Source organism: Eriocheir sinensis, chromosome 7 (genome assembly GCF_024679095.1).
Source record: "Eriocheir sinensis breed Jianghai 21 chromosome 7, ASM2467909v1, whole genome shotgun sequence".
In the NCBI taxonomy this organism is placed as follows: Eukaryota; Metazoa; Arthropoda; class Malacostraca; order Decapoda; family Varunidae; genus Eriocheir; species Eriocheir sinensis.
Window position 1 is genome coordinate 1,745,597 of NC_066515.1, and position 23,767 is coordinate 1,769,363.

Sequence of the window (23,767 nt, forward strand, 5' to 3'; positions counted from 1 at the left end):
CTCTCTCTCTCCCTCTCCTATCTTCACTATTCATCCCTTCCTCCTCCTCCTCTTCCTCGTGCAGTGCCTCAAACTATCCCCAAAAACCACTAGCAACTCCACCAGGATCACTGCATCTTTGACAGGTCACCAGCGGATGCCCTACAATGACTGGTCCACAACTCTGCCTAGTACCCAGTCCATACAAGTGTTATAAGCGATGGGGTAAGGACACAGACCCCCCCCCACCCCCAACCCCCCACCCCACACGCACACACATACTCCACAGCACTCTCGGTCCCAGAATACAGGGCAGTTGGTAGACCATTAGACCTTGTGGGAAATCCATGGAATCGCAGGAGACCCCGTAGTGCCTCGCGATGCCCTGAGACACACACACACACACACACACATACATACATAACATACACTAGACTGTGCAACCATATAGTGTGAGAGAGAAACATGGAAACATTTACAAGCAGGCATCGTCAACTATGTATATATATTTTTCCGACAATCATAAGTTCATGTCTGTTTGTCTGTTAGGTATACATGTGTGCGTTTCTGTGTGTGTGCGTGTGGAAGGCGTGTACACATGAGGTTGCACAGTCATACATACATACATACATACATACACACATACACACATGCAAGTATATATTTATATATATCAATGCATAGCCATTTTCTATCAAGGGGGAGGGGGGAGGGGGTGGGAGAGGAGGAGGAGGAGGAGGAGGAGGAGGAGGAGGAGGAGGAGGGGTTTGTGTGAAGAAGAGAAGGAATGAAGGAATGAATGAAGGAAGGAAGAAGAAAAAAAGAAAGAAGAAAAAAAATAAAGAAAAATAGAAGATTTAAAAAAGAAGGAAGGAAGGAAGGGAAGGAAGGAAGGAAGGAAGGAAAGGAAGATGAAGAAGAGAATAGGAAGGAAGGAAGGAAGGAAGGAAGGAAGGAAGGAAAGGAAGATGAAGAAGAGAATAGGAAGGAAGGAAGGAAGGAAGGAAGGAAAGGAAGAAAGAAGGAAGGAAGGAAGGAAGGAAGGAAGGAAAGAAAGAAAGAAAGGAAGGAAGGAAGGAAGAAAGGAAGGAAGGAAGAAGGAAGGAAGGAAGAAAGAAAGAAAGGAAGAAAGGAAGGAAGGAAGAAAGGAAGGAAAAAAACAAAAAAAAAACATCAACCCAACAGAGAGAGAGAGAGAGAGAGAGAGAGAGAGAGAGAGAGAGAGAGAGAGAGAGAGAGAAACACACACACTCTCTTCCCTTAAACAACAGAGAGACAACAAACAAACAAACAAACAAACAAACAAACAAAAACAACATCCTCGTCCAAACAACAGAAACGTAAACAAACTCACAAACAAACAAACGAACAAACAAACCTTCTGAAAGAAAAAGAAAGAAAGAAAACAAGAAAAATAAAGAAATAAATGGGAAATGAAGAGAGAGAGAGAGAGAGAGAGAGAGAGAGAGAGAGAGAGAGAGAGAGAGAGAGAGAGAGAGAGAGAGAGAGAGAGAGGAAGAAAGAAGAGAAGGAAGGAAGGGAGGAAGAAGAGAAAGGAATGAATGAATGAATGAATGAAGGAAGGAAGGAAGGAAGAGGAGGAGAAAATTAAATAATATATGAAAAAAAGAAGGAAGGAAGGAAGGAAGGAAGGAAGGAAGGAAGGAAGAGGAGGAGAAAAGGAAATAATATATGAAAGAAAGAAGGAAGGAAGGAAGGAAGGAAGAGGAGAAAATTAAATAATATATGAAAGAAAGAAGGAAGGAAGGAAGGAAGGAGAGAGAGAAAAAAATAGAAGAAAATAGAGGAAAAGAAGAAAGGAAGAAAAAGAAAAGAAAAAAATACCAAATAAACAAAAAAAAAAGAAATATATTAACAAAATCATACAGGAAAAACATCAACAACAGAAGTAAGCTAACAGACAGGCGGCCAAACAGACAGACAGACAGACAGACAGACAGACAGACAGACAGACAGACAGAGGTACAACATTTAAGAAGAACAGGAGGAAAAAGAGGAAAAAAAAAGACCTAAGAAAACAGTGAAGAGGAAGAAGAAGAAGAACAGGAAAATTGAGGGAAAAGAAAAAGAGGAAAAAAGAGAAGAGGAGGAAACAGGAAAAGAGGAGAAGAGGATTAAATGAAGAGGAAAAAGAAAATGATGGAAAATGAAAATAAAGAGGAAAACACTAAAGAAAAAGAGGAAAAGGAAGAGGAAGAGGAAAAGGAAGAGGAAAAGGAAGAGAAAAAAGAGGAAGAGGAAAAAGAGGAAGAGGAAAAGGAAGAGGAAAAAGAGGAAGAGGAAAAGGAAGAGGAAAAGGAGAGGAAGAGGAAAAGGAGAGGAAGAGGAAAAGGAAGAGAAAAAAGAGGAAGAGGAAGAGGAAAAAGAGGAAGAGGAAAAGGAAGAGAAAAAAGAGGAAGAGGAAAAGGAAGAGGAAAAGGAAGAGGAAAAGGAAGAGGAAAAAGAGGAAGAGGAAAAGGAAGAGAAAAAAGAGGAAGAGGAAAAGGAAGAGAAAAAAGAGGAAGAGGAAAAGGAAGAGAAAAAAGAGGAAGAGGAAAAAGAGGAAGAGGAAAAGGAAGAGAAAAAAGAGGAAAAAGGAAGAGGAAGAGGAAAAGGAAGAGAAAAAAGAGGAAGAGAAAAAAGAGGAAGAGAAAAAAGAGGAAGAGGAAAAGGAAGAGAAAAAAGAGGAAGAGGAAAAGGAAGAGGAAAAAGGATCGAGGAAGAGGAAAAAGAAGAGGAAAAAGAGGAAGAGGAAAAGGAAGAACCTAAATGAAACTGCACCAAACTTCGAGGGACTGAAAATGAAACAGCAAACTTAAGAGTCCTCAAATAAGACTTAAGCCGATCAGCGTCCATCCCTAAAACAAAAAAGATATCAGTGACGTCCTTTTTATAATTATTTTTTCTTGCGTAAACAACTGGCATTTAATCGAGTGACTTGCCCCAACCATGAGCTGCGTGGGCGTCCCCTTCACCACCACCAAAACCACTGCCGACTCCACCAGGATCACTGCCTCACTGAAGGTTACCAGCAGATGCCCCACAGTCATAGCTGGGCATGATAACAGAAAACCTTATTCCCGATAACCGATAATGGAAAACCTTATTGGTGATAACCGATATTCGTTAACTGGAGACACAAATATAGGCGATAACCGATTCCCGATATAAATCCACAGTTCCGATACTAGCCAGCGATAAGTCCGATAGGCGAAAACGATACTACATTGATATTTCAGATACAAAATATAGATGAATTCAAGTTTTCATTATCTGTATTTTAGAAAACTTACAAAACCTGAAAACCACACGTTGACACAAACCTTTGGACGGTAATACTGGAACATTTGAATTTGTGTTGTGTTATTTACGCCTCGCCGTCAAAGCTTGTTTACAAACATTGGTCTCAGGAATTGTGCATGCTCAGACAGCAGCGATTTGTAGTCTCACAAAGCTTTTAATCAGAATTAAGAGTTGCTGAATCAGACATACAGTACCACCATCCCCGCTGTTTCTAGAACGACACTCTGTACGAGTTGTGTTTATATGTACAGAGTGTCGTTCAGCGAGGATGGTGGTACTGTATGTCTGATTCAGCCTTCCAGCAACTCTTGATGTGTTAAAAAGCTTTGTGAGACTGTACAGGGCTACGCTTACTGGTCTGAACATGCACAGGTCACGAGAGACCAGCGTTTGTAAACAAAAGCGCCAGCTGTTGACGATGGGACACCAAATAACACAACACCGGGTGCCTTCAATACCATGGCATGCTCACAAACGAATATGGAACATCAAATTTGAGGCAGTGAATAATCATTTTGGGGGCAAAGTTAAATGATTTTTGAGTCTAACATAAAAAATAACCTAGTGTTTTAATGTTGATGATCTAAGTATGAAATCTCTTCACTAAAGATATTTCATACCCCGAAGTTTGGTCACACAACACCGGGCGCCCGGGTCACATGTAGGGAGGAGACAACGGTTTTTCTGAGAGGCGGAAAAAAGTAGCGATTATCGGCAGTTTGGTTACAAAACAACGAAGATACCGATATATATTTAAATAAGCAGCGGATGCCCGATAACCCGATTTTGTCCAGCTGTGCCCCACAATGACACACAGAGACAGCCCTCCGAGCAGGACTGACGTGCAGGAGGAGTGCCATGTGCCTGGGGAGACGCGCTGGGATATAAAAGCCTATAATTTTCACACTCGACGCTGTGCAGGTTAACCAAACTTACAGGGAATGAAAACAACTTACCCCGATATAAAGAAGAAATATAAATGATGGAAGAAAGAGGAAATAAGGAAAGAGGGGAAAAATGTTATTGAAGAGGAAAACTATTAAATAAAAGAGGAAAACATATTACAGAAGTGGAAGGAATATTGAGAATCAGATACAGAAGGAATAAAGAAAACAAATAAAATAGTTAAGCAAAGCAGGAGATAGGGAAAAAAAATATATATTGACACAGAGAAAGAGGAAATAAGGAAAAAGGAAGAAAGGAAGGAAGGAAGGAAGGGAGAGAAAGAGAAAGGAAGGAAGGAAGGGAGAAAGGATGGAAGGAAGGAAGGAAGGGAGAAAGGAAGGAAGGAAGGAAGGAAGGAAGGAAGGAAGGGAGAAACAGAGAAATTATAAGAAAATGAGAAGAAAACAGGAAAAAAAGGAAGACAAAGAAGAAGAAGAGGAGGAGAGAAAGGAAGGAAGGAACACACACACAGAGATGGACACACACACACACACACACACACACACACACACAAAGGAGGAACAAGAGGAGGAGGAGGAAACAGAAATTATAAGAAAAGAGACAGAAGACAGACAGAGAAAAGACAGAAGATTCACAAAGAAGAAGAAGAGGAGGAGGAAGAAGAAGAGGAGGAGGAGGAGGAGGAGGAGGAGGAAGAATTTGATATATAGAGAGACAGACAGACAGAGATATTTACACAAAACAAAGACAGGAGGAATAGACAGTAAACAGCAGCCACAGATTATATAGAGGAAGAAAGAAGAAGAGGAGGAGGAGGAGGAAGAAGAAATTGATATAGAGAGAGATAGACAGAGATATTGACACTAAACCAAAAAGACAGGAGGAATAGACAGCAAAACACAGCCACAGATTCACATAGACAGAGCAGAGAAGAAGAGGAGGAAGAGGAGGAGGAGGAGGAGGAGGAAGAAGAATTTGATATAGAGAGAGACAGACAGAGATATTGACAGTAAACAAAGACAGGAGGAATAGACAGCAAAACACAGCCATAGATTCACATAGACAGAGCAGAGGAGAAGAGGAAGAAGAAGAAGAAGAGGAGGAGGAGGAGGAGGAAGAATTTAACATATAGAGAGAGAGACAGACAGAGATATTGACAGTAAACAAAGACAGGAGGAATAGACAGCAAAACACAGCCACAGATTCACATAGACAGAGCAGAGAAGAAGAGGAAGAAGAAGAAGAGGAGGAGGAGGAGGAGGAAGAATTTAACATATAGAGAGAGAGACAGACAGAGATATTGACAGTAAACAAAGACAGGAGGAATAGACAGCAAAACACAGCCATAGATTCACATAGACAGAGCAGAGAAGAAGAGGAAGAAGAAGAAGAGGAAGAGGAGGAGGAGGAGGAGGAGGAAGAATTTAATATATAGAGAGAGACAGACAGAGATATTGACAGTAAACAAAGACAGGAGGAATAGACAGCAAAACACAGCCACAGATTCACATAGACAGAGCAGAGAAGAAGAGGAAGAAGAAGAAGAGGAGGAGGAGGAGGAGGAAGAATTTAACATATAGAGAGAGAGACAGACAGAGATATTGACAGTAAACAAAGACAGGAGGAATAGACAGCAAAACACAGCCACAGATTCACATAGACAGAGCAGAGAAGAAGAGGAAGAAGAAGAAGAGGAGGAGGAGGAGGAGGAGGAAGAAGAAATTGATATAGAGAGAGAGACAGACAGAGATATTGACAGTAAACAAAGACAGGAGGAATAGACAGCAAAACACAGCCATAGATTCACATAGACAGAGCAGAGAAGAAGAGGAGGAAGAAGAAGAGGAGGAGGAGGAGGAGGAGGAAGAATTTAACATATAGAGAGAGAGACAGACAGAGATATTGACATTAAACAAAGACAGGAGGAATAGACAGCAAAACACAGCCATAGATTCACATAGACAGAGCAGAGAAGAAGAGGAAGAAGAAGAAGAGGAGGAGGAGGAGGAGGAGGAGGAAGAAGAAATTGATATAGAGAGAGAGACAGAGATATGGACATTAAACCAAGAGACAGGAGGAATAGACAGCAAAACACAGCCATAGATTCACATAGACAGAGCAGAGAAGAAGAGGAGGAAGAAGAAGAGGAGGAGGAGGAGGAAGAATTTAACATATAGAGAGAGAGACAGACAGAGATATTGACGTTAAACAAAGACAGGAGGAATAGACAGCAAAACACAGCCATAGATTCACATAGACAGAGCAGAGAAGAAGAGGAAGAAGAAGAGGAGGAGGAGGAGGAGGAGGAAGAATTTAACATATAGAGAGAGAGACAGACAGAGATATTGACAGTAAACAAAGACAGGAGGAATAGACAGCAAAACACAGCCATAGATTCACATAGACAGAGCAGAGAAGAAGAGGAGGAGGAGGAAGAAGAGGAAGAGGAAGAAGATATTGACAGTAAACAAAGACAGGAGGAATAGACAGCAAAACACAGCCATAGATTCACATAGACAGAGCAGAGAAGAAGAGGAGGAGGAAGAAGAGGAAGAGGAAGAAGATATTGACACTGAACAAGATGACAGGAGGAATAGACAGCAAAACACAGCCATAGATTCACATAGACAGAGCAGAGAAGAAGAGGAGGAGGAAGAAGAGGAAGAGGAAGAAGATATTGACACTGAACAAGATGACAGGAGGAATAGACAGCAAAACACAGCCATAGATTCACATAGACAGAGCAGAGAAGAAGAGGAGGAGGAAGAAGAGGAAGAGGGAGAAGATATTGACACTTAACAAGATGACAGGAGGAATAGACAGCAAAACACAGCCATAGATTCACATAGACAGAGCAGAGAAGAAGAGGAGGAGGAGGAGGAGGAAGAGGAAGAAGATATTGACACTTAACAAGATGACAGGAGGAATAGACAGCAAAACACAGCCATAGATTCACATAGACAGAGCAGAGAAGAAGAGGAGGAGGAAGAAGAGGAAGAGGGAGAAGATATTGACACTTAACAAGATGACAGGAGGAATAGACAGCGGAGAAGATATTGACAGTAAACAAAGACAGGAGGAACAGACAGCAAAACACAGCCATAGATTCACATAGACAGAGCAGAGAAGAAGAGGAGGAGGAAGAAGAGGAAGAGGAAGAAGATATTGACACTTAACAAGATGACAGGAGGAACAGACAGCAAAACACAGCCAAAGATTCACATAGACAGAGCAGAGATGAAGAGGAGGAGGAAGAAGAGGAAGAGGAAGAAGATATTGACACTTAACAAGATGACAGGAGGAATAGACAGCAAAACACAGCCGTAGATGGACAGAGCAGCCAGACAGTCGAGGATAGGGTAAGGCTGTGTTTAGTTACATCTGGGGGTTAGTTGCTGTGTACAGAGGGTCAGCCTGGGTCTCTACATACTGGACATATGACCCGTGGATAGACACGCCCCCCGTGGTGGAGTCCAGCGATCCGTCACCCTCCGACACTGTGGGGAGGAGCGGGAGTTAGTGGTGGGAGTGGATTGGTGTGGTTAGGTTAGGGGTGTGTTAGGTTAGGTTAGGTTAGGTTAGGGGTAAGATAGGTTAGGTTAGGGGTAAGATAGGTTAGGTTAGGTTAGGGTAGGGGTAAGATAGGTTAGGTTAGGTTAGGGTAAGGTTAGGTTAGGTTAGGCAGGTTGTGTTAGGTTAGGTTAGGGTTAGGGTAGGTTAGGTTGTGTAGGGGTTAGGTTAGGTTAGGTTAGGGTTTTGTTTGGTTAGGTTAGGTTAGGTTAGGTTAGGTTAGGTTAGGTTAGGTTAGGGGTAAGATAGGTTAGGTTAGGTTAGGTTAGGGGTAAGATAGGTTAGGTTAGGTTAGGGTAGGGGTAAGATAGGTTAGGTTAGGTTAGGGGTAAGATAGGTTAGGTTAGGTTAGGTTAGGGGTAAGATAGGTTAGGTTAGGTTAGGTTAGGTTAGGTTAGGGGTAAGATAGGTTAGGTTAGGGGTAAGATAGGTTAGGTTAGGGTAGGGGTAAGATAGGCTAGGTTTGGTTAGGTTAGGTTAGGGGTAAGATAGGTTAGGTTAGGTTAGGGTAGGGGTAAGATAGGTTAGGTTAGGTTAGGTTAGGTTAGGTTAGGGTAGGGTAGGGGTAAGATAGGTTAGGTTAGGTTAGGTTAGGTTAGGGTAGGGGTAAGATAGGTTAGGTTAGGTTAGGGTAGGGTAGGGGTAAGATAGGTTAGGTTAGGTTAGGGTAGGGGTAAGATAGGCTAGGTTAGGGTAGGGGTAAGATAGGTTAGGTTAGGGGTAAGATAGGTTAGGTTAGGTTAGGGGTAGGTTAGGTTAGGTTATGGGTAAGTTAGGTTAGTGGTAAGTTAGGTTATGGGTAAGTTAGGTTAGGTTAGGTTAGGTCAGGTTAGGTTAGGTTAGGTTAGGGGAAGGTTAGGTTAGGTTAGGTGTGTGTTAGGTTAGGTTAGGTTAGGGGTAAGTTAGGTTAGGTTAGGTTAGGTTAGGTTAGGATGAAAAATGTAGAAAAATGTAGAGGAGAGAGAAAGAAACTAAAAAGATATAGAAAAATGTTACTTGCAGTCAAGGTCAAAGGTCAAAGGTCAAGGGCGGGCTCCCACTTTTCCATTTCCACATTTCCGTCAACATCAATGACCACAATGACCTCTTGTATGTGTTATTTTGTGTCTGAGTACTTCCATTTCCTATGTTCATGATGTGTACCAAGCGTGTATTAGACCAGTGCTCAGAAGGGAAAGACTCCGATGGTTTGGACATGTAAAGAGAGCAGGGGAGGACACAGTGCTGGGAGAGACTGGAGGTAGGAAACAGTGCTCAGAAGGGAAAGACTCCTATGGTTTGGACATGTAAAGAGAGCAGGGGAGGACACAGTGCTGGGAGAGACTGGAGGTAGGAAACAGTGCTCAGAAGGGAAAGACTCCGATGGTTTGGACATGTAAAGAGAGCAGGGGAGGACACAGTGCTGGGAGAGACTGGAGGTAGGAAACAGTGCTCAGAAGGGAAAGACTCCGATGGTTTGGACATGTAAGGAGAGCAGGGGAGGACACAGTGCTGGGAGAGATTGGAGGCGGAAGGAAGGAGACCACTTGGCAGACTTAGGAAAATGTGGAGGTGTACACAGGAAGACTTGGCAGTGACGGGATTGGATGAGCATTGGGTGGAAGACGGAGCGGAATGGAGGAGGGCCATGAAGTGTCCAGCCGCTCAGGAGGAAGAGTGGACACGGGCGCTAAACAAAATGACGATGACGTGTAGAAGATTCAACATTGATGGACTTGCCCCAATGCCCCACCCCGGACCCCCAAAAGTTAACCTCAATCATCTCTGAACGGGGCTTGACGCGGGGCCCATAGTCCGTTGATGATGTCACTGATGGTCGGCGGAAACGTGGGAAACGGAATAGTGGGAACCCGGTCTAAGGTTGTGTGTGAAATTGAGGGAAACGGAAATGATGGTGAAAATGAGTGATAATTGAAATGTCATGAATTAGTGGATATATTTCAACCTGGACTGAGTGAGTAAATTTTCTTCATTAATTCTCAAAAGCTAAAACATATGAGTCAATTATATTTCATGAGTAAAAGAGTAAGTGATTATATATTTAAATTCATCAAAAGTTAAGATTATATAACTAAACATTTATATATATCTCAAAATATTAATAGTAAACATTAACCACAGAGAGACACACATATCACACACACACACACACACACACACACACACACATACATGCTAACATAACATCCACATTTTCATAACACAACATTCCTTTCCTTGACAGAATTGAAGGCAGGTCATGACAGGGAAAATACGCGTCCACCAAACCGTTCATATGTATTGTACCAGACGGCCAGCTCCAGAAGTGCACAGCAGGGAAACTATACAAGAAATGGTTGAGGAAATATACAAGGATGTGTGATCCGCGTGAAACTGACGTAAGGGGAAGTAGCCGCTGCAGGGGGAGCGAGAGGTGTTGAGAGCGTGTAGCAAGGTGTGGTCCTAGACTAACCCCGCAGCAGCCATGACCCCATAGCCCAGTTTTACGAGGAAATGCCTTAGCGTCGAAAACAGACATTGGTAAGGATCAAAACATACTGTGAAATCGCCCCTTAGACTTGGCAACCAAACCCAACCTCACCTCGAACCGGGAGAGGTCTTCACCCCCCTCCCTGCCCCCTGTGGTTGCCTGCATGCTGAGTGTTATGGAGAGATGAACACTGTGAGTCATTTTCAATTCGGTAGTTTTTTCTCGTTTCTTTCCTTCCTTCCTAAACTAACTTGTCGTAACCTAATCTTCTTCTTTGTTCTCATTTCTCTTCTTCTTCTCCTTCATTTTTCTTTTTTTCTCTCATTTTCTTTTGAGCCAAACCTAATTTTTTTCCTCTCCTTCATTCTCCAACACACACACACACACACACACACACACACACACACACACACACACACACACACACGCACACACAACACCCATGCCGGACAATGCCATGACAACAAACAGACCAGCAACAGAAACGCAGCCACAAACAACAACAACATCAACAACAACAACAACAGCAACAGACCACCACCACCACCACCCCCTCCCCCCCCTCCCCCTCCTCCCTTCCCCCCCCCTCTCTCGCAACACAAATGAAAAACAAACGAAACACCTTCCAACACCTTAACGACCTCATAAACACAGGTGACGAGGGATAATAATAATAATAATAATAATAATAATAATAATAATAATAAATAGAGAGAAAAAGAAAGAAAATAAGAGAGAAAAAGATATTTATATTCTTCTCTCTTCTCTCTCTCTCTCTCCTTCTTCACTAACTTTTGAGAGATACAGAGAGAGAGAGAGAGAGAGAGAGAGAGAGAGAGAGAGAGAGAGAGAGAGAGAGAGAGAGAGAGAGAGAGAGAGAGAGAGAGAGAGAGAAACCTAGTTAGTATTTATCACAAAGTCTTACATCGATAAAATTGATTCAATTAAAAAAAAAAAATATATATATAAAAAAAAAAAAAAAAAAACAGGTCAGAGTTACCATGGAAACCAAACACACACACACACACACACACACACAAACACACACACACACACACACACACACACACACACACACACACACTTTAACAAGCATCTTCTGAAATACCATCCCAGTGGCCAGCACCTACGACCCCCCCTGACCCACTTCTCCCCCAGGGTCACCACTCAACCAGACAGAGCGCATAGGCCTACAGAATGGCATAGGAGCGGACTGGAAGATCTAGCGGACGGGAGTTGACTAGCATATGGGCTGGGTAGGGACGGAGAGAGTTTGTCAAGATATTTCCATTGTTTGCAAGTCTCATCAGGAAGGAAGGAAGGAAGGAAGGAAGGAAGGAAGGAAGGAAGGAATATGCTTGAGAGACAAAGAAATATAGCTTCCCACAAAGAAACAGAGGCTTGGAAGGAAGGAAGGAAGGGAAGGAAGGAAGGAAGGAAAGGTATATACTTGAAAAACAAAGAAATATACCTCCCCACAAAGAAACACATGGAGCAGACTAAGTGAGGACGTATGATCAGCGAAGAATGTGCAAAACTTTAACCAAGTATCAGCGGGGACCATGTTTCTTAATGGTCCCTTCAAGCGAGAAAAATGAGAAAAAATCACACCTCACACAAACCATTTCGTAATATATATCAAAGCATTTGTGATCAGATTATGTATCATCTATTTTGGGGGTTTATATCATGGCACAAATTTGGCCCGTCGCTGCTACACGGTAAAGCCACAAATTTGGCCCGTCGCTGCTACACGGTAAAGCCACAAATTTGGCCCGTCGCTGCTACACGGTAAAGCCACAAATTTGGCCCGTCGCTGCTACACGGTAAAGCCACAAATTTGGCCCGTCGCTGCTACACGGTAAAGCCACAAATTTGCCCCGTCGTTGCTACACGGTTAAGGAATACTGTACAGGTGCAGATATGGACTGGTGTGCTGTCCTGGGGGTAGATAACTCCACTGTTCACAAGTCTTATCCTTTCCTTCACCCATAAGAAAACGAAGATGGTTGAGAGACATTTTGGAGACGGGACCACACGAGCGTAAGCCCCGGCCTGTAAAACTACGACTAGGTAAATACAACTGGGTAAATACGCAGAGAAAAGGGAAGAGAAGTGGAGATATGAAGAGGAGGAGGAGGAGGAGGAGAGAAAGGAAGAGAGAGGGGAATGAAGATGGGGTCCCTTGACAATGCCCCTCTCTCGGTATACCAGCAACACCTCGTAATGACAACCTGTATACTGTAAAGAGCGATCACAGCTAACCAGGACATCGACAGTCGCTAAGATGGAGGAGAGATGACACTGACCACTCACATATCTGACCTGACCCTTGCCAACACACACCCCCACCGCCAACAACCAGGAAATCCAATCAGCTGCCCGCAACCGAAACGACATCCCACAACGACAAGATATCTGACACACGGATAAGCAAGTCAACGCAGGCAAGATTTCGCTATAAACATCACGAACAGCGTTACAACAGCGTTACAACACACAGGCATGACCCCCCCCGCCCTTGGCCTGGCACCCTGCACCCAGAGGAAGGGGGGGGAGGAGGAGGAGGAGGGAGAGAAGAGGAGGAATGAAAAAATTGTGGAAATGATAAATGGTGTCAGGAGTGGGATAGTGGGAAGGGATGGGATGGGATGGAAGGGAAGGGAAGGGAAGGGGAGGGAAGGGAAGGGAAGGGAAGGGTAAGGTTAGGTTAGGTTAGGTTGGGGTTGGGTAGGAATGGAAGGGAAGGGAAGAGAAGGAAAGGAAAGGGAAGAATAGGGAAGAGAAGGGAAAGGAAGGGAAGGGAAGGGAAAGAAAGGATGGGAAGAATAGGGAAGGGAAGGGAAGGGAAGGAAAGGGAAGAATAAGGAAGGGAAGGGAAGAGAAGGGAAGGAAAGGGATGGGTTGAGGAAGGAAGGGGAAGGAAGGGATAGAAAAGGAAGGGAAGGGAAGGGAAGGGTCAATGAACGAAGGGAAGGGAGAGGAAGGGAAGAATAGGGAAGGGAAGGGAACTGAAGGGAAGGGAAGGGAAGGGAAAGGAAGGGAAGCAAAAGGAAGGGAAGGGAGAGGAAGGAAAGGGAAGGGAAATATAGGGAAGGGAAGGAAGGAAGGAAGAAGGAAAAGGTAAAGGGAAAGGAAGGGAAAGAAAGAAAAAAAACAGCTTAGAAAATGAAAATAAAATAGGAAAACAGAAAATGGGAAATGAAAAATGGGAATGTAGGAAAAGTGATTAAGGGAAATGGGTAAAATAGGGTTGGGTAAATGGGTAAGCTGATGGGTAAATGGGTAAAAATAATGGAAAAAAATAGAAATAGGTAAGAAAAGTTAGAAAAAATGGGCAAATAGGTTTTAATGGTAATAGAGTGTAAGGTAAATGGGTAAGGCAATGGGTAAATGGGTAAGCTGATGGGTAAATGGGTAAAAAATAATGGAAAAAAATAGAAATAGGTAAGAAAAGTTAGAAAAAATGGGTAAATGGGTAACAGATGTAATAGAGTGTAGGGTAAGTGGGTAAGGCAATGGGTAAATGGGTAAGCTGATGGGTAAATGGGTAAAAAATAATGGAAAAAAATAGAAATAGGTAAGAAAAGTTAGAAAAAATGGGCAAATAGGTTTTAATGGTAATAGAGTGTAAGGTAAATGGGTAAGCTGATGGGTAAATGGGTAAAAAATAATAGAAAAATAGAAATAGGTAAGAAAAGTTAGAAAAAATGGGGAAATAGGTAACAAATGTAATAGAGTGTAAGGTAAATGGGTAAGGCAATGGGTAAATGGGTAAGCTGATGGGTAAATAGGTAAAAAATAATGGAAAAAATAGAAATAGGTAAGAAGTTAGAAAAAATGGGTAAATAGGTAACAAATGTAATAGAGTGTAAGGTAAATGGGTAAGGCAATGGGTAAATGGGTAAGCTGATGGGTAAATGGGTAAAAAATAATGAAAGAAATAGAAAAAATAGGTAAGAAGTTAGAAAAATGGGCAAATAGGTTTTAATGGTAATAGAGTGTAAGGTAAATGGGTAAGGCAATGGGTAAATGGGTAAGCTGATGGGTAAATGGGTAAAAAATAATAGAAAAAAATAGATAGGTAAGAGGAGTAAGAAAATGGGCAAATAGGTTTTAATGGTAATAGAGTGTAAGGTAAATGGGTAAGGCAATGGGTAAATGGGTAAGCTGATGGGTAAATGGGTAAAAAATAATGGAAAAGTTAGAAAAATGGGTAAATGGGTAACAGATGTAATAGAGTGTAGGGTAAGTGGGTAAGGCAATGGGTAAATGGGTAAGCTGATGGGTAAATGGGTAAAAAATAATGGAAAAGTTAGAAAAATGGGCAAATAGGTTTTAATGGTAATAGAGTGTAAGGTAAATGGGCAAGGCAATGGGTAAATGGGTAAAAAATAATGGAAAAGTTAGAAAAATGGGTAAATAGGTAATACAGTGTTGGGTAAATGGGTAAGGGGTGCCAGGGTAAGGGTAGGGTGCTGGCTTACCTATACTTGGGGTCACTGGGGTAAGGGAGGTGTAGGAAGTACCCTCTGATGCAGCATTTGGGGAGGAGAGAAAATGAAATAGTGCCCCCTCCAAGTCTCTCTCTCTCTCTCTTCTTCTTCTTTCTTTCTTTCTTTTCTTATTCACACACACATCTCTCTCTCTCTCTTCTCTCTCTCTCTCCTTCTTATCTCTCTCTCTCTTTTCATTTCTCTCCTTCTAAATTCACTAACTCATTCACACATCTCTCTCTCTCTCTCTCTCTCTCTCTCTCTCACCTGTGCTAATGATGAGGGACTGCACCTGGACCTATGATCGTCCCCTTGGGGAGTGAGGAGGGGAGCTGGAGAGAGCCAACCCTGGAGGAAAGGGGCCCCCACTGCCCGAGATTAGGGGAGGAGGGGGAGAGGGGGAGAGGGGAGAGAAAGGGGAGAGAAAGGGGAGGGAGAGGAGGGAGAGAAAGGGAGGAATGGGGAAGGGAGGGGTGGAAGAAAGGGAGGAAGAAGGGGAGAGGAAGATGGGAGAAAGGGAGAAAGAGAGAGAGAGAGAGAGAGAGAGAGAGAGAGAGAGAGAGAGAGAGAGAGAGAGAGAGAGAGAGAGAGAGAGAGAGAGAGAGAGAGAGAGAGAGAGAGAGAGAGAGAGAGAGAGAGAGAGAGAAATACATACAAACACATGTACACTGGTAAGATTATTATTATTATTATTATTATTATTATTATTATTATTATTATTATTATTATTATTGGGAATGGGGAAGGAAGGAGAGAAGGAAGGAGGGAAGGAAACAGGAAAAATAAGGAAAAATAGGAAAAAAATATGAATAAAAACAAAAAAACTAAAGATAAGAAAAAAATAGAAAATAGGAAAAAATAGGGAAAAGCGGGAAAAAATAGGAAAAAAACAAAAAATAGCAAAAAAACATTAAAAAAAACAGGAAAAATAGGAAAAAAGGAAATGAAAGATAGAAAAAAATAGGAAATGGAAAAATAGGAAAAGGAAAAAAACAGGAAAAATAGAAAAAAAAATGGAAAAATTGAAAAAAACACAAATAAATATGAAAAAAAACAGGAAAAAAATAAGGAAAAACAGGAAAAGAGGGAGAGAAAACCATCTTACCTGTGCTGTGAGGTGTGCTGTGGTTACCCCCAGAGGGTCTGTGGGGCAGGACGGGGAGACACTGCCCGCCTGGGGGAGGGGAGGGGGGGGGAGAGAAGGGGAGGAGGAGGGGGACGGGGAGGGGGAGGGGGAGGAGGAGGAATATTGTAAGTTAGGGATTAAAAGTTGGAGGGGTGGAAGAAGGGAGGAAAGGAAGAGAGGAAGGGAAGAGAGGGAAGGGGAGAGAGAGAAGGGGAGAGAAAGGGAAGAGGGGAGGGGAAGGAGGGGAGAGAAAGAGAATGGGGAGGAATATGATAAGTTTTCGGGGAAGGAAGGAGGAGAGAAGAGGGAGGAGGAAGAGAAAGGGGAGAGAGAAAGGAGAGGAAGGGGAGGGGAGAGAAAGGAGAGGAAGGGGAGGGGAGAGAAAGGAGAGAAGGGGAGAGAGAGGAGGAGGAGGAGAGAAAGGGAAGAGAGAGAGGGAGGGTAGGTTGGAGGAGGAGGAGGAGGAGGAGGAGGAGGAGGAGGAGGAGAGGAAGAAGATGAGGAGGAGAAGCGAGGAAGGGAAGGGAAGGGAAGGGAAGGGAAGGGAAGAGGAGAGGAAAGAAAGGGAAGGGAAGGAAGGAAGGAAGGAAAAGGAAGAGAGAAGGAAGGGAAGGAAGGGGAAGGAAAGGAAGAGGAAATAGCAAGGTAAGGTAAGGTAAAGTAAGAAGTACAGGAAGGAAGGAAAAAGGAATAGTTTGTAATATAATAGTATAATAATCGTAGTAGTAGTAGTAGTAGTAGTAGTAGTAGTAGTAGTACTAGTAGTAGGTAGGAATAGGAGATAGGTGATGTTATATATGTTTAGAAAGAGAAGAACGAGTAGAATTGTGTAGTAATAGTAATAGAAGTAGTAGTAGTAGTAGTAGTAGTAGTAGTAGTAGATAGGTGATGTTATATATGTTTAGAAAGAGAAGAACGAGTAGAATAGTCTAGTAGTAGTAGTAGTAGTAGTAGTAGTAGTAGTAGTAGTAGTAGTAGTAGAATTTCTTAGACTAATAACATAAGAAATTCAACAATATTTTTTTTTTATTTCTACAAAAGCTAATAAGTAAAAAAAATAAAGAAAAAGTAAATCAAGTAAAATTTTAATAAAGATAACGGCAAGAAAATAAGATAAAGAAAGTAAGATAGGAAATTAAAGATAGGAAAAAACGTACTGAAAGAAAATTAAGATAGAGAAAGTAAGATAGGAAATTAAAGATAGGGAAAAACGTACTGAAGGAAAATTAAGATAGAGAAAGTAAGATAGCGAAATTAAAGATAGGGAAAAACTGGACTGAAAAAAAATAAAGACAGGAAATTAAAGATAGGGAAAGAAAATAAAGATAGAGAAAGTAAGATAGCGAAATTAAAGATAGGGAAAATCTGGACTGAAAGAAAATAAAGACAGGAAATTAAAGATAGGGAAAGAAAATAAAGATAGAGAAAGTAAGATAGCGAAATTAAAGATAGGGAAAATTAGACAGAAAGAAAATAAGATAAAGAAAGTAAGATAGGAAATTAAAGATAGGGAAAAACGTACTGAAAGAAAATTAAGATAGAGAAAGTAAGATAGGAAATTAAAGATAGGGAAAAACGTACTGAAAGAAAATTAAGATAGAGAAAGTAAGATAGGAAATTAAAGATAGGGAAAAACTGGACTGAAAGAAAATAAAGACAGGAAATTAAAGATAGGGAAAGAAAATAAAGATAGAGAAAGTAAGATAGCGAAATTAAAGATAAGGAAAATCAGACAAAGAAAATAAGATAAAGAAAGTAAGATAGAAAATTAAAGAAAGGAAAATTAGACAGAAAGAAAATAAGATAGAGAAAGTAAGATAGGAAATTAAAGATAGGGAAAAACGTACTGAAAGAAATTAAAGATAGAGAAAATAAGATAGGAAATTAAAGATAGGAAAGACTAGATTGAAAGAAAAGAAAGATAAAGAAAGTAAGATAGGAAATTAAAGATTGGGAGACTGGATTGAAAGAAAATAAAGATAAAAGAGACAATTAAAGATAGGAGAGTAGTTAACAAAATAATAATCATAATAATAATAATAATAATAATAATAATAATAATAATAATAATAATAATAAGGTCAAAGGTCAAGGTCAAGGCCAGGCAAGGTACGTCTTTCCATGAGCTAAAATATGAACCAAGTCTGAAGTCTCTACGATGAAGAGAACCGAGGTTATGGCCAATCTGACGTCTTGTGCGACCTTGACCTTTGACCTTTGACCTTTCACATCAAAAATTTAACGGGTTCTATTCTGGATGGACACGAAGCTTCCCTGAAAAAAATTGGTTGAGATATCCGCAAAATTGTACACGGGAGACTAATAACAAACAAACAAACAAACAAATAAATAAATAAACATACTGACCGGACCGAAAATATAATAATAATAATAATAATAATAATAATAATAATAATAATAATAATAATAATAATTGCCTTACTCTTGGGGGCGACCCATGAAGAGCAGGGACGATAGTTAGGAGGGGGGAGGGGGCAGGAGGGGGGGAGGCGGAGGACGGGGGGGCAGATACTGATCCCCCTCCACCTCCTCCACCTCCACCATCCGAAGAAGTGGAGGAAGGGGTCGGGGAGGTATTTGTCTCTCCTCCACTTCCTCCTCCTCCTCCTCCTCCTCTTCCTCCTCCTCCTGTAGTGGCTGCCGGCATGCTAGGAACGTATCCGGCGCTGGCTGTGGTCATCCCCTCACCCACGCCTGCAAACAGACCGCCTTGTTTACACCTGTTTACCTTGTTTATATCGGGTTGTTTACACTTGAAGAATAATGAACAGCAGAAAAAGTAGATTGGATGTTGTGTTTTTGTCTATATTCTAGCTTGTTTACATCTGTTTGCCTTGTTTACAGTTTGTTTACATATCTGTTGTTTGTTTACATTGGGTTGTTTACACCTGAAGAATGACTAAAAGCAAAAAACAGATAGAGTTAATTGGTTGTTGTTTTTTGTCTATATTCTTGCTTGTTTGTGTTTGGTTTGTTTACATACCTGTTTGTTTACATTTGTTTGTTTGTACCAGTCGGTTTACACCTTAAAATAAAAAAAGGGAGCGAAGAAAAAGTATGTTCCCTGTTTGCTTAGACTTGATTTGTTTACAGTTGTTTAGTTATTGTTTACTTGTTTGTTTGTTTACTCCTGAGGATTGGATGAAGGGTGACAGAAATGTTTATCTCTACACATGTTTAAATCCCTCTTAGTTGACATTTGTTTGTTTGTTTACACTTCATTGTTTACATCTGCTGAGTTGATTAAAAATAAGTGGAAGATTGGAATGAAGTGTTTATTGATTAGTTGGTTGTTTATGTTTGGTTAGACGTGTTGTTTATATGTTTGTTTACACTTAGGATTAATAGGAGTGTGTTGATTGTTTATACCTGTTAGAGAAAATATGTTTGTTTACTCTTGTTTACACCATAAGGTTGGATTAAGAGCGACCTGACTTGTTTACTTGTTTGCTGTAGTGAATCTTGTTTGTAATTTGTCTGTCTGTTGTATCGCAGTAATAATAATAATAATAATAATAATAATAATAATAATAATAATAATAATAATAATAATAATAATAATAATAATAATGATAAATTTAACAAGCAAAACATCACACTCATCATTTCAACAACAACAACAACAACATCTACTACTACTACTACTACTACTACTACTACTACTACTACTACTACTACTACTACTTCTACTGCAACACGAATCTATATCGACTTTCAATTTTTTGTTTACTTTTTTTTTTACTTTTTTATATATGGTCACGTGACAGAAGGAGGAGGAGTAGGAGGAGGAGGAGGAGGAGGAGGAGGAGGAGGAGGAGGAGGAGGAGGAGGAGGAGGAATAGGAGGAGGAGGAGGAGGAGGAGGTGATGGTAGAAGTAGTAGTAGTAGTAGTAGTAGTAGTAGTAGTAGTAATAGTAGTAGTAGTAGTAGTAGTAGTAGTAGTAGTAGTAGTAGTAGTAGTAGTAGTAGTAGTAGTAGTAGAAGTAGTAGTAGTAGTAGTAGTAGTAGTAGTAGTAGTAGTAGTAGTAGTTGTCAAGGAGACGCAACAGGTAAACACGAGGCCGCCTCCTCCTCCTCCTCCTCCTCCTCCTCCTCTTCCTCCTCCTCCTCCTCCTCCCCTCCTTATCTTCCTTCCTAACCACTTCTCTATTCAACAATAAACTCTCTTCCTCCTCCTCCTCCTCCTCCTCCTCCTCAATCAATAAGGTTCAGGTGATTAGAAAAGGTGTGGGAGGAGGAGGAAAGAAGAGGAGGAGGAAGAAGAAGAAGAAGAAGAAGAAGAAGAAGAAGAAGAAGAAGACAAAAAAAAAGCGAAATGAGAGAGAGAGAGAGAGAGAGAGAGAGAGAGAGAGAGAGAGAGAGAGAGAGAGAGAGAGAGAGAGAGAGAGAGAGAGAGAAACGAAGGAAAGAAGGAAGGAAGGAAAGGAAGGAAGGAGGGAAAGGAAGGAAGGAAAGAAGGAAATGTGTGTGTGTGTGTGTGTGTGTGTGTGTGTGTGTGTGTGTGTGTATTGATCTATCCGAAAAAACTTACATACCACTTAACCCCAAAAGGTACACACACAAACCCACACACACACACACACACACACACACACACACACACACACGTAGAAAGACAATCCCATATATATTTTCCGTGTGTGTGTGTGTGTGTGTGTGTGTGTGTGTGTGTGTGTGTGTGTGTGTGTGTGTGTACTTTCAATCAATACGTTCACATACATCACTATTTTCCTCCTCCTCCTCCTCCTCCTCCTCCTTAGGACAAAAGTACTATTTCTCTCTCTCTCTGAAGAAGAAGAAGAAGAAGAAAAAGAAGAAGAAGAAGAAGAAGAAGACGAAAAAAAATAAAGAAAAAATGTGTAAAAATAAGAGAGAGAGAGAGAGAGAGAGAGAGAGAGAGAGAGAGAGAGAGAGAGAGAGAGATCAAACTAAGTGCACACACGCTCACACGCAATAAGTATACATAAGTAACGAACACACACACACACACACACACACACACACACACACACACACACACACACACACACACACACACACACACGTATTTACACAATCAATAAATAAAATAAAAAAAAATAATGAGAATAATAGTTGCAAAAAAGACTTCAAATCATTATTATTATTATTATTATTATTATTATTATTATTATTATTATTATTATTATTTTACTTATTTCCATAGTTACCATTCACTAACACACACACACACACACACACTCACTCACTCACACACACACACACACACACACACACACACACACACACACACACACACACACACACACACACACACACACCTGGCTAATCAACGCGTAATCAGACTCGAGGGAAAATTAAGCTCCTGGAAAGGAACGTGTTTTTTTCCTGTTTTTTTGTGTTTTTTTTCTTTCCTTCCTTTCTCCTTTCCTTCTCTCTCTCCTCCTCCTCCTCCTCCTCCTCCTCCTCCATCAAGTTCTTCCACAGCCTGTAATCAAATTAGTACGCCATTGACAAGGTGTGTGTGTGTGTGTGTGTGTGTGTGTGTGTGTGTGTGTGTGTGTGTGTGTGTGAGTGTGTGTGTGCGTGTGTGTGTGTGTGTGTGTTTCTTCTTCTTCCTCCTCCTCCTCTTCTTCCTCTTCCTCCTCCTCCTCTTCCTCCTTCCTTCTCCTCCTCCTCCTTCTTCTTCTTCCCTTCTCTTCTCACCTTCCTTGTCACCAACCTCCTATACTTCCTCCTCCTCCTCTTCTTCTTCCTCTTCCTCCTCTTCCTCCTTCTTCCCTTCTCTTCTCACCTTCCTTGTCACCAACCTCCTCTACTTCCTCCTCCTCCTCTTCTTCCTCTTCCTCCTCCTCCTCCTCCTCCTCCTCCTCCTCCTCCAGGCAACAAGAGAGACCATTAGGAAGTAGTTATTAATGAACGATTGGCCACATTCCGAGGAGGAGGAGGAGGAGGAGGAGGAGGAGGAGGAGGAGGAGGAGAGGAAGGAAGGAAGGAAGGAGGAAGGAAGGAAGGAAGGAAGGAAGGAAGGAAGGAAGGAAGGAAGGAAGGAAGGAAGGAAGATGTCCAGCAACAGGCATAAATTAGGAAGAGGAGGAGGAGGAGGAGGAGGAGGAGGAGGAGGAGGAGGAAGAAGAAGAAGGAAAACACTTCAGATAATATTATACGAATATCTCTCTCTCTCTCTCTCTCTCTCTCACACACACACACACAATATCGCTTTTTTTCGTAACATAAACAAACAAAACTTGCAAACAATCATAAACAAACAAACAAACAAACACGTTCCCATTTTCTTTCCCAGGTAAACAAACAAACAAACAAACAAACAAACAGGAATCTCGCACGTCGTTTTCTTTCACTGTAAACAAACAAACATCCATTTTCTTGTTTACGCACACATATGCAAACACCTGTAAATTGTTTGTTTTTCTTCATGTAAACAGAAAAAAAACATCAATTTCTTAACTTCATATACAAGCAAACACCTTTTTTTTGTTTGCTATCAACTGCAAACAACCAAACAGCCATTTCGTTGTTTACAGACACATATGCAAACACCTGTAAATTGTTTGTTTTTCTTTATGTAAACAAAGAAAACATAAATTTCTGAACTTCATATACAAGCAAACACCTTTTTTTTTTGTTTGCTATCAACTGCAAACAAACAAACATCCACTTTCTTGTTTACACACACATATGCAAACACTTGTAAATTGTTTGTTTTTCTTCATGTAAACAGAAAAAAAAACATCAATTTCTTAACTTCATATACTTGCAAACACCTTTTTTTTGTTTACTATCAACTGCAAACAAACATCCACTTTCTTGTTTACACACATATGCAAACACTTGTAAATTGTTTGTTTTTCTTCACGTAAACAAAGAAAAAACATTAATTTCTTTACTTAACAGGCAAGCAAACACATTTTTTTGTTTCCTATCCACTGCAAACAAACAAACAAGCAAACAAACATCAATTTTCCTTGCTTTCAAACAATGGTAAGGTTTTTTTTTCTATTAAGACAGTTGCAAACACTCCATCCGTTTTCTTTTCACAGTCAGAGCAAACAACAATTTTTCTTTCTTCGTGTAAACAAACAAATGCAAACACTTAATTTCCCTTCCTTCGAGTAAACAGATATTTGCAAACACATTTCCTCTGTTTTTTTTTCCTTCTAACTCGCAAGCAAACAGGCATTGCAAACAACCACCAATTCCGTTTTTTGTGTGTAAACAATATGCAAACACTCCATTCTTATTTGTCTGATTTTTCCACTTTACAAACAAACAAACAAACAAACAGGCATGGCAAACAAGTATATAGCTTTATTTTTTCCGTGCAAACAAGGATATGCAAACAATTGATTCCTCTTTCGGGTAAACAATTAAAACACACTGCCTGAGTTTTCCACTTTCCACTGCAAACAAACAGGTAAACAAACACCAATTCCGTTTTTTCTTCGTGTAAACAATATGTAAACAATCAATTATCCTTTGGTAAAACAGATAAAACACAGTCTGATTTTCCACTTTCCAAACAAACAAACAAACAAACAAACAGGCATGGCAAACAAGTATACGGCTTTCGTTTTTTTTCGTGCAAACAAGGATATGCAAACAATTGATTCTTCTTTCGGGTAAACAATTAAAACACACTGCCTGAGTTTTCCCACTTTCCACTGCAAACAAACAGGTAAACAAACACCAATTTCGTTTTTTCTTCGTGTAAACAATATGCAAACACTCATTTCTCCTTTCGTAAAACAGGTCAAACACTAATGCCTGATTTTTCCACTTTACAAACAAACAAACAAACAAACAGGCATGGCAAACAAGTATACGGCTTTCGTTTTTTTTCGTGCAAACAAGGATATGCAAACAATTGATTCTTCCTTTGAGTAAACAGATAAAACA

The 23,767-nt window shown here is 40.8% G+C and overlaps 1 protein-coding gene across 1 annotated transcript in view; it reads right to left on the minus strand.

Annotated features, from left to right (window-relative positions):
• Positions 1-23,767, minus strand: part of LOC126995273 (DNA-binding protein RFX2-like) — a 49,465-nt gene that overhangs the window by 21,967 nt on the left and 3,731 nt on the right. Inside the window, exons 2-5 of the mRNA XM_050854761.1 lie at positions 18,294-18,565; positions 15,830-15,898; positions 14,992-15,016; positions 7,568-7,685 (exon numbers count right to left, since the gene is read on the minus strand). Coding sequence (XP_050710718.1) covers positions 7,568-7,685; positions 14,992-15,016; positions 15,830-15,898; positions 18,294-18,565 — 484 coding nt within the window. The remainder of the gene's footprint in view (positions 1-7,567; positions 7,686-14,991; positions 15,017-15,829; positions 15,899-18,293; positions 18,566-23,767) is intronic.